Here is a 12,036-nt window from a genome sequence, read left to right on the forward strand (position 1 = left end):
TGGCACAGGCCCTTCTATAGCGCGGTTTCTTTACCGTGAAATCCGCTCAAAAACATAGTTATACCAGTTCAAAATTTCCTTGGTCCGGACCTCTCCGTAGAAACCTTACTCATATTTCGGCGTTCGCATGTTCCAAAACGTACAAAAGCCCCCCAAAAAAAACAGTACAACTAGCGAGCATGTGCGAGATCACGAGGCGAGGCGAGGCGAATATCAGAAATGCCCGTGGGTCGTTTTATCAAAAGTCCCGGTAATTACCGGGCCCGTTAGGTTACCGGGAGAGTTTACGGGAAACTTTTTCGGGCGAGGAAGAGCGTTTCTCAAAGCTAGCGGTGTAGCGTCCCTGTTGTTTACGGGTTCCCGATAAGCAAATTATAATTTTCAAAAGTTTAGAATAGATTGGCTAAATAATTATTGAATCTCGATAATAAGACTAGATTTGTCGATGTCTGTAGACAACTGGCTCCCTAAACAATCCTGTAGCATCGGCACTTTTCGAAAAAAGACAAAGGAGCAGGTAAATAAGGTATAATTTTGTAGCAAAACTTGTAAAAGTTGTTTACATTTTTGGGGGCGCACGGTGACAGCTAAATGTCAAACCATTTGACAGAGATGAAACCTGATTGGCTGGTAGGGAATCCCACAAAATGATGTTAGCCGTGATTGGCCCACTTCTTACCGGGCAGTGGAATGGTTTCCTCTGTGATGAAAACTTACTACAACTCGACACGACTTGAAAATGAAGCGATTTAATCGGCAAAAAAGCACCAAATTAAATATTTCAACTTAGCTAATTCAAGAAGAAGAATTAATCTATAAATATAGCCGAAAATATTAGGGGAAAACATCGTTTTCAGGTATCATTTTTCGCATTGAAAGTGATTCCCGGTAAGTCACCGGGATTTTTTCCCGGCTTGAAAATAGCGGGGGTTTGTAGAAACACCCGTAAAGTCTATCGGGGACTTACCGGGTGACTTTCCAGGTTTCCGAGTTTATCGGGCGCTTTGAGAAACGAACCCCAGAGCACATAGTTAAGTAAGTATATATTTTGCGATTGTCCCTAAGTTATTTCTTTATACACTTTCATCCCTCAGAAACAAAGGAAATGTAATAAAGGCAAGACATTACGAAATCACTTACCTTTTTGTTTAGGGAAAAAGTGCGTAATCCTGCGTTTTCGTCTGGTGGACATGTTAAAGTTTGTGCGAAACTTCCAGACTTCAAAACGAGGCTCGGCAGTTCGTAAATTCCCGTGCATCGTGCGGGCGCCCGCTAATTGCACCACTCCTGTTTGCTCCTGTACTTACGTGTTGCCGGTAGTTTTCGCACAGCGTAAACAACGATGTCACACATACATCAGAGAAGGGAAAAAACGACAGTTTTCAGATTACGGAAGCTATCAGAAAACTGACAGAGATTTAATGAAAGAAACGGCAAGTAGCGTCTGGAATCATGCTTTTATTTTTGAAATTTTGAGCAAAAGTACCCGGCCGAGAAATGAGAGTAGCCTGCGATTCTGGCCGCCAGCCGGCCTGTTTTGACAAGGCTGAAATGATGCATAATACTTCCATACACTACATGCTTCATCACCTTACACAGAACTGTTGTGAGAGAGACAGGTCTATAATTACTAGGGTCTTGCTTAGCTCCTCTCTTGAAAATAGGTACAATGTTTGCGCTGCACCAATCTTTTGGAAGTTGGCCTAACTTATAAGATTGATTAAATAGGAAGGATACCATCTCGGTTATTTCGGCAGCAGTTTCTTTAATTATCTTGGTGGGGATTTCATCAGGCCCCCTAGCCTTTTTACTGTCCAGGTCTTGAAGAAGCTTTTTTATTCCCTCAGGGTTAAAACTGATTTCTTCCATGCTTGTTACACCACTAGAGTTCTTTTCAGGAATACATGACAGATCTTCCATTGTAAACACTTGTTGGAATTGAGCATTCAAGGTTTCAGCTTTGCTTAGGCTGTCAACCTTAAGTCCAGTTTTACTCCTCAAAGGAGGGATTCCTATCTGGTCCTGTCTTTTTGTTTTAATATATGACCAGAATTTCTTTAGTTTGCTCTTCGGATCTATATTTAGAATCTCTGCAATGTAGTCATCTTGGGACTTGCATAATGTCGCTTTTAGCTCTTTTTGGAACCGACGATATTTTTGCTTATCATCTGCTGCATTTCCAAACTTCTTATAATTATTGTAGAGCCTCTTTCTTTTCCTAAGCAATCTCTTATGCTCCCTTGTAATGCATGGGGCATCACTCCACGAGCCTAGTTTTTTCATGGGGATTCTTTTATTAGCAATCTCCAGTAATCCTTCTATAAACATCTGCCAATTTTGCTCTACAGAATACCGTGAGGGTTCTCTAGCAAAGAAGTTGTTACTAAGTTCCTCAGCATCTGTCCTAACTGCATCAAAGTCAGTCTTGTGAAATTTATAGACATATCGAGGCTTTTTCTTGTTAACTTTAATTGATACATTCAGGTCAAATGATACTATTGAATGATTACTGATGCCATCTAAGCCATGAAGGTTACTTATTAAGTCAGAGTTGGTAGTAAGAACTAAATCCAATCTTGATTCCTCTCTTGTTGGGAAGGTCCAACATTTTTCGATTTAAAGAATACCAATATTGTGGATTTGGAGCAATTGATGACTGTTCCCATATTATATCTGGTACATTGAAGTCACCAGTTAGAATAATACGTGGAAAAGTTGTGTGTAGCAAGTATGCTGTTGTGAATAGCAAGAAATACCCCTCCACCAGGGTTATCACATGTTATTCTATCTCTGCGAAAGATCTCATAATCATGAGGAAAAACTTCACCATTACCAATGGAGGAGTCCAACTTTGATTCACAACCAGAGATGATGTGAGGCTTTAGACAGAGATGATGTGAGGCTTTAGACATCAGACAAATTAATAATAAAAACACTCAACAACAATTCACTTAGCTTTATAGGGAAATTTTTCATGAAAATACACCGGTATACAATTGTGTACCGATTCACAACCAAACCGACTCCGATTTATTCCCGAATATCACTCACTTTATCATCAACCCGATAGCATGACAAGAATCATACAGTTTTTCCAAATAAGGAATATATAAGTTTAGATATGTTTTTTTGTAAGAGCACTCCTAGAAACAAGTCAACTGAGATGATAATTCGTTTTTAATGTTTTACAAGTCGCTGATTGAAATAGGGACTAACTGAAATCTTAAATTCAATTTGTTAAGGAGCATAGGATAGAGAAATATAAGTATTTCTGTTTCTCGTGACGTCATCGATGACGTTATGCCAAGGAGTTTGAAGTCACCTTGGTCAATGTCGCACCCGCCGCCATTTGCAAAATGCTGTCGACACAGCCCGTTTAAGAAAAGTGAATAATAACACCTAATTTTACTTGAAATGCCAATATGTTTCATCAATGGTAGGAAAAATAATCACACATCATACTCTTTATAGACTTTTTGAAGTTTTACAAAGAGTTTTAGTTGAGACGGTTTTAATGTTTGGTGGCGTGTTTACATCAGTGCGCCGCTAATTAATTTCAATTTCTGTATCTGGCTCTTTTCTATTATAAACTGTCAATCCGAGAGCAATAGCTGTAGTACTATGCTATAGTTTAGTGATGTATGGTTACCGTGTGTACATCCAGGACAGGGAGAGAGTCGGATGGGGAAGATACCATCGCAGGCAGCGTCGCCAAGATCTTACATTGTGGAGACGGAGAAAGGCAGCCAGATAAGAAGAAACAGAAGTGCCTTGGTCTCAGCAACACCAACAGAAACCACCAGCACCAGCAAGTGAAGAAAAGCCAGCAACACCACCTGCTGTGCTGCCAGCTAAGAGCGACAACGTTACTACGGCTGCGCCATCACCAATCACTACCCGCAGTGGCAGGATTGTGAACCCCCTCAAAGACTTATGAATGAAACTTGAACATTACCATATACGGGATATTGAACTTTATTGTTTGTTGCTTACTAACATTCTCATTTCCGTTGTAAGAGTCGGCAGATTAGCAGATTGTTAGACTTTAAAAGGGAAATATAGTATTATGTTAAAGTTTAGTGATGTATGGTTACCCTGTGTACATCCGGGACTTGGGAAAGAGTCCGCCCTCTTGGATAAAAACATTGATGTTCAACTGTTTGCTGGAGCTAATATATCTTAATGTCAATACAGAGTACAGTTACAATATAATTAATTTGTAATAGTTTGATAATTTACTCGCTACAACGATATTTTCAATATATTTTATATCGTAAAATCCCCGATTTACCAATACTCGATTTCACGATACATTTTTTTTTCTGCCGAGGCATATTGCAAAACCAGGTTCCACTCTAGCAGGCCTCGAAATAAGGAGGGGGACGAGGCGGTAAGATTATTAGGGAAGGGGAGAAGGGGGCAGTGAAGCAAGGACCACCAAACTCTGTTATAATGCGTTCGCGCTCATCAAATAACAAGCCACACTGCGACGTAAAAAGTACAGACCTTATGGAGCCGGTTTATAACGTGGTATATTTTTGTGTCGCGGGGTTATCGAGTTTAAAATTGTGCGAAGAGATATTTTAGACGAGGCTGCGAGAAGGGCGTGTCGCGATTGTAATACAAGAACTTCCTGCGAGTATAGTGTTTTACAAGTAAATTGTGTATTTGTTTACCACGTGAACAAATCAGTAAGCAACCTTCTGAACTCGAGTGAGACCCAACTTCGTTCGTTTAGCTGGTCCATAACACTAGAAACGAGCACATTTATTTCCAGCGGCCCAGCCGCCTGAAAAGAAAGACCTCCAGTCAAGAAGTAGAAACCTTCAGCACTTGACATCTTTGTGGCAATTCTATTATAAGGTCAGTAGTGTATGGGGAGGGGCGTGTCGGAAAGAACGAGACTCCAAATCTTTTTCAAGCACTATTATGTACGACGTTTCTAACGGTATAATTAGCAACCTTCCTAAAAACGTGCTTCTTCGGCAGTAATCAAGGATTTTTGTAACGACACAGACATTGAAAAAACGATGTTTATTTGAATATGATGCAAGCGAGGCTCGTCCACAGGGGGTGTGCAGGATGCGCGCGCACCATTCCTCCCCCCCCCCCCCCCTTGTCACCAAAAAGTGGGTCATTTTTTATTGTAGTATCGTGAAACACCATCCTTTGTCCAGATGATTCCTATGACTGTGCACACCCAATCCTCGGGAACCCAGGGCGTCGCAGTTCTGCCACCTCGCTCTCGCGCCTCGTTATGCTGACCGCGTCGCCCTGGGTTCTCGAGGATGCGCACCTGTCCTCAGCCAATCCTGGGTATGCGCCTGTAAGTGTTAACCTTGTGACTGAAATTGAAACTGAGCTCATCACAAAGAGAGATGTAATCGAATTATAAATCCCTCTGGACTTCGTGCTAGTCGTGAGGGTATCCATCTCTCACTGTCACCGGTGCTGGAACAACGAGTTACCGGGGAACTCTCTCGTCACTGATCATACAGGACGATAAACCCGAACCGTGCAATCAACAGACTCTAGCTAAGGGCCATGCAGGCGCGCCATGTTGAAAGAGGTGGTAACAAGACACATACCAATACCATACGGTGGAAGAAGGGCAGGCCAAGATGGGCATAGGGTTTGCTCGCACCCTGCACGAGGGAGAGGCTTGTAAGGATGAGGGAGGGGCTTGTTGGGGATACGAGGGAGAGACTTGTAGGGATACAAGAGAGAGGATTGTAGGGATACGAGGGAGGGGCTTGTAGGGATACGAGGGAGAGGCTTGAAGGGATAAGCTGAGGGGCTTTTGGGATATGAGTGAGAGGCTTGTAGGGATACGAGGGAGGGGCTTGTAGGGATATGAGGGAGAGGCTTGCCGGGATACAAGAGAGACGCTTTCAGGGATACAAGGGAAGGGCTTGTAGGGATACGAGGGAGGGGCTTGTAGGGATATGAGGGAGAGGCTTGCCGGGATACAAGAGGGAGGCTCGAAGAAATAAGAGGGAGGGGCTTGTAGGGATACGAGGGAGAGGCTTGCAGGAAAACGAGGGTGAGAGGCTTGTAAGGTTACCAGGGAGGGGCTTGTAGGGATACGAGGCAGAGGCTTGCAGGGATACGAGGGAGGGGCTTGTAGTGATATGAGGGAGAGGCTTGTCGGGATACAAGAGCGAGGCTCGAAAGGATACAAGAGAGAGGCCTGAGGGGATACGAGGGATGAGAGGCTTGCAGGGATACGAGGAAGGGGCTTGTAGGGATACGAGGGAGAGGCTTGCCGGGATACAAGAGAGAGGCCTGCAGGGATACGAGAGAGGGGCTTTCAGGGATACGACGGAGGGGCTTGAAGGAATACGAGGGAGGGGCTTGTAGGGATACGAGGGAGAGGCTTGCATGGATACAAGAGGCTTGAAGGGATAAGCTGAGGGGCTTGTAGGGATACGAGGGAGAGGCTTGCAGTGATAAGAGGGGGAGAGGCTTGTAAGGATCGAGGGAGAGGCTTGCAGGGATACGAGGGGGAGAGGCTTGTAAGGATACTAGGGAGAGGCTTGTAGGGATACGAGGGAGGGGCTTGTAGGGGGACAAGGGAGAGAGAGACTTAAAGCGATCTCTTACTGATAAACTTTTAAGAAAAACAAATTATAAACTTGGACAAGGATAGAGAACACTTCACGGGCTTAATAAAATGTTTGTATAAGCGTCCGCTCATAACGCGAGTTTTCCTCTGACGAACAAAATGGCGGCCGGATGCCAGGTCGACCAAGGAAAATTAAAACTCGATTTTCTACATGAAAGCTACCATTCCACAGGGCCGCCAAGATATTTTTGAAAACCTGAATAAACAAGCTTTTAATTGAGCCTAAGCCCGCTTGTTCTCGTAAAATGAGTGCTCGGACCGGTCTAGGTGATGGACTAATTAACCTACAACGCGGTAGACTACTTTGGAACATGGACCACGAAGGAGGGGCGTCGATAAGTCGAACGATATGGTGTCTTGTTTACCTGCATGGCTTCGCGGGCCCGTGCACATCGAGACAGCGAGCTCCTTAGACACAAACTCATTCCTGAACGCCTATTGCCGCTTCGTTGGACGACGAGGACCCGTGCGACAACTAAGATCAGACCGTTGTACAAACTTTGAAACTTTGTCGGCACCAGGTACAAACTGCAGAGTGCCCTCTCCGAGATGGATAACCAGCGAGCTGGCACCTAGTTACGAAAGGAGAACTGCGACTGGGTGGACGTAACGTCCCCGACGTTACGTTAGACCCCGAGGGGTCTCATGGGAGCGCCAGATCCGCACAGTCCGGAACATACTCGACTCCCTGCTGTATAACCAAGGAACTCAACTTGATGACGAGTCGCTGAGAACCCTCCTCAAAGAAGCTGAGGCGATCGTAAATAGTCGTCCCCTATCGACAGATTCCGACAGCTGCGAGAAGCTGACGCCAAACCATATCCTGACGATGAAGTCGTCAGTCGTCCTTCCACCGCACCGCCTGGCGTCTTCAACCGTGAGGACCTCTACCTGAGAAAGCGCTGGCGCAGAGTGCAACACCTTACGACAGAGTTCTGAAACAGATGGAGGAAGGAGTTCCTGCTCTCCCTCTCAACACGCCAGAAGTGGACTCGTCCTAGAAGAAACCTCGAGGTCGGCGATATCTCAACACGCCAGAAGTGGACTCGTCCTAGAAGAAACCTCGAGGTCGGCGATATCTCAACACGCCAGAAGTGGACTTGTCCTAGAAGAAACCTCGAGGTCGGCGATATCGTTATTGTCACGGACGAGAGCCTTCATCGCAACGATTGGCGCCTAGCACGAGTAGTCGAGGCGTTCACAAGCCACGATGGCCTGGTGCGCTCCGTCAAGGTGGCTGATGGCGACTTATCCCTGGGCCGCACGGGGCGACGATGCAAGCAAACAACCTACCTCCAGAGACCAGTCCAGAAATTGGTGCTGCTACTGCCACACGAAGAAGCCGGCGACTAGCTGACGACAGCATAGGCGACTTCGGGACCACAACCTGCGAGAGGCTGCGTACTACAGATTAGCTGAGAAAGACGGACAATTTAAGGGGGGAGTGTAGCGAACAGTGCTTATTGTGCTTATTAGATATTAATTAACCTTTACACTAATAATTAACTATTCAACTCTGTAACCTGATAAAATTAGAGCCAGGCAGTGCAAAGACAATCAAAGACGCACACGACGATTTCCCCTGATAAAGCCGGATCAAGGTATGTTTCGTTCCATTTCTTTGCGGGTAGCGCACGTATCTGATTTCTTACTTTGAATATTGCCTATTGGATAGTTCGATATCGCATAATTACGCATTTATTCCGACGATGGTTTACAACTTGATTCCTCGTGCTTTGATTACATAATCACCGTAGTTTTAGACATATTTAGTTTAGTCATCGCTTCGTAGTCCTGTATCTAGTTAATTATTGTGATTTCAGTTTTTATGGTGTAAATGGTGTAAAACAGGCAATAAAATTATAGAAAAGCCAAATTGGCTTTAAGTCGGCGTCGTGTGTTACAGGCTCGTACCCAGGGGGATGCAAGGGGTGCGAACGCATCCCCCCCTCCCCCGTAGGTCGAAGGTCCATTTTGGTTTCCAATGGACGTGCTATTTGTAGACAAAACTATAAAGCATAAGCTAGATCACTCTGGTATGTAGCCAATTCCGACAATAAACGTCCCGTGGAGATACTGCAAAGCATAATCCCTTTTTGTTTTTTCGGGGATGATCAGATTTTTATCATTTTTATCATAGAACTCAATAAATCCCTCACCATCCCCCCCTGGGAAAATTAGGTCAACTTCTACGGATTTCGCACCCCCACAAGAAAAATCCTAAACATTCAGAAGGTGCAGGGCACACCTTTTCGTAGTCCAGACCTGGGACTCTCTTAGGGGTCCACACTAACACGGATTCAAATGTATCCGGATTCGTTTCGCCGAAAACGCATCACTTGATTCGCGTCCACATTATCGTTTTCGCATCGTGTTCGCCTGGATCCAGCCGTCCACACTAACACGGATTCAAACTTTTGAAAACACTGAAAGGTACAGGGTGATGTCATTGCTATGATATGCGCATGCGATATGACGCCATCGTTTTCATTTTGATACGGATTCCACCGTCCACACTACGGATTCATTTTGATTCACTTACGACGGCGTTTTCTAAAGTATCCGGATTTGCTGGATCCAGCGCGCGTGTTAGTGTAAACGGAAGTCCTAAACGTATCAAAAAGTATACGGATTCAAACGAATCCGTGTTATTGGGACGACCATAGTCCAGACCTCTCGGGACTTTAGTCGGGACTCTCTTTGCGCTCGACATTCTCTGGCTCGCGAGCCAGAATTTCGAGCGCAAACCTTTCCCATGTACACCTCTAAGTTATGTAACAATCCAGTCTCTGATGGTGTTGTAATTTAACTATTGACATTCATAATTTATACTTCTGTACTCAAGTTTTTTTTTTTCAGGATAGCAATCTGTGAAATAACAAATGCACAAATGTGAACGCCTGTTTTTATGACTCTATGGGCCAATCCGCACTACACGGAGTCTTGTTTTTGTTTATGGTTTTGTCCACTGTCGGTACGTGTGTTTTTGTTTCTCCGGGACAGGATTTAGCCAATTATATGTGAATCCGCACTTAACATTCAAGCCGAACTCAAAACGCACAAATGTTAATCAAGTGTTTAGTGTTTGCAAACACGGTTAAAACTCTCTCGTATATAATATCTGTCTGGGATCTATTGCTGTCCATTTTCGAGCAAGGTGCAACTAGTACTATTCTATAGTTTGCCTGCGATAATATTTCATTTCGCATCTCGTCTGTAAAGTCATTTTATACAGAAGACAATCATATTCAATTTTGTTTTCTCTTTCAATAAACTAGAGTGCAAACAGTAAAAGCGTGAAAGATTAGTTAGTAAATAGTACTCTTTGTATAATTTGATGAAAACAGTGGAACTGGAACACCACTTTTTAGTATTTAGTAAAATAGTTGGACCGTGACTTTGGCTTTCTTTTGTTTTCTTTTGTCTCACTGTTTCGGTTTTGCGGCCACACTATTTTGTGAGGGAAATTGACAATTTACTATTTACTGTAGTAATTGTACAAAATAGTGCAATTTGGTTTTAATAATCTTTCACGCTTTTACTGTTTGCCCACTATAATTTGTTGTACCAGAACTTTAATAAAATAATTATATATGCACCAGAATTTTAATAAAATAATTATATATGCAGTTATCCAGCCAAAGACAATCTATTTGACCCCAAGTCTTTTTTGTAGGCTTGCAATTTCGTCACTTCTTATAAGATCCCAGAGTGAGTTGTCAAGTTCATGCAATTCTCCATTCCAATTGAAATGAGATGGAGGATCCTCGTCACTGCTCCCAGCCTTGTACTCGAAGTACGAGCTGAGGGAAATAGCCAGGCTTGATTTAATGAGCCCTATACCTCCTGCCTTTTCTGGGCCAGGGTGGTAAACTCTTCCACTCTCAGGCAGCATACAAATTTTCGATGGTTGAAATTCTACATCCATTCCATCCTCAACTCCATTACACTTCAAGACGCTGAAGGATGTGTTATCTTGTGAGGTTTCTAACTTGTGGAATACTATGGGGAGATCTTCACACCGAATGTAGTTCTTCTCAACTCCACATGGGGATATGTAAGGAAACTCGTCATCAAAACGACCTGTTTTGTTTATTTTTAGTCGTCTGAAGAAAAACCTCAGAAACTGTTTATCTGGAAAAAAAAATCAAGTAGAACTCCACTAGACCTCAACAAGATTTCTGTTGTGAAGTGCAGGAAAAAAAGAGAGGGAAGGGGACAGGAAAATAGAAAAAAAATTGTGCCTTTGCCTTGATTTTTATTATAAACATTTGCATGACGACTTACCTTTAAAACAAGTGACAAAGTTTTTTATTTTTGTGTCATCAAGAAACAGCTGAAAAAGAAAACAAGATTTTTTTTTGTTCTTCTCCAAATGTGTTATACTAAGACTTTCTAAAAACAGCCTCCTCTAAGCACTTCTTCCGGAAAAGCATGAAAGCTTTTTATAGGGCAGCACGGCTGCTGTTATGTCACCCTTTCTGATTGGCTAATTGTGTATGTGTTACTGACATGTTGGTGCCATACATGACCAGGAGCAGCTGTTTATTCGTATATATTAATATCTAACTATTAATAGTTTGATATTAAAATAATATCTAACTATCAAGCAACCAAAATGGCTGCGAAAAAAACATAGATCAGAAAAATAGGAACCACCTAGTCTGTTATCCAACAATCAGTCCCTAACAGTCGATTAACAATACAGACAAGGTTGATAAATGTTTAAAGCACTCAAGGCAGGGTTCCATTCCAGATAATGGAGACTGTAAACCAGGATTATCCCTATGATATTCAATGAATAATTCCATATTTTTTTTCACTTCTGACAGAGTGTCAATGGGCAAGGTGTGAAGACTGTGAACCAGTCCCCTTCAAATACATAAGGACCTTAAATATAATAACAAGCTTTCCATTATATGGACTATAGTCTGATCAGCAGCGATGTTGAATTTCTATTTTTGTCAATAACGTAATCATGCTTTTTGAAAATTTGCATCGTATTTTATCAATTCAATGAAATATATCATTCCAGAACATACCTGTCCTTGATGGTCGATGTAATAGAAGTACTCTCTGACTTTAGGGGCAGGTGACTGCCCTTGTACATAGCTAATGCACCGCGTTAAGACCAGGCACCCAGTCTGTGAGTGTAAAAAAGATGATGGCCGAGCTCGCAACATCGCTGTGAAAATCATACTGCTTCAAGGACCTTTGACGTGAAATCAAGACAATTATGGGTAATCGTCTCGGGAGTCCACCGCCTGGTATTTCCAGGTAACTGTTGGGTGTTTTTTTTTTACGTAAAATCAATTAAAATGTTTATCTCTGAACGTTCGCGTTTCTATCTTTGTATTTGTTTTGAACGGAAAACCAATCGCAAAATGCATTGTGCTACCTACGGCGCATGC

At 43.0% G+C, this 12,036-nt stretch overlaps 1 protein-coding gene across 1 annotated transcript; it reads right to left on the reverse strand.

The window, feature by feature from the left end:
• Positions 1–9,410: 9,410 nt before the first annotated feature.
• LOC5503482 (UPF0598 protein CG30010) lies at positions 9,411–12,025 on the reverse strand. The gene is made up of 3 exons (XM_001624515.3): positions 11,668–12,025; positions 10,913–10,961; positions 9,411–10,759 (listed from the first exon to the last, which is right to left on the reverse strand). The coding sequence occupies exons 1-3, from the start codon at positions 11,821–11,823 to the stop codon at positions 10,275–10,277; spliced, it is 690 nt and encodes a 229-aa protein (XP_001624565.1). The 5' UTR covers positions 11,824–12,025; the 3' UTR covers positions 9,411–10,274.
• Between the last annotated feature and the right edge of the window lie 11 nt (positions 12,026–12,036).

This window comes from Nematostella vectensis, chromosome 13 (genome assembly GCF_932526225.1).
Source record: "Nematostella vectensis chromosome 13, jaNemVect1.1, whole genome shotgun sequence".
Classification (NCBI taxonomy): domain Eukaryota; kingdom Metazoa; phylum Cnidaria; class Anthozoa; order Actiniaria; family Edwardsiidae; genus Nematostella; species Nematostella vectensis.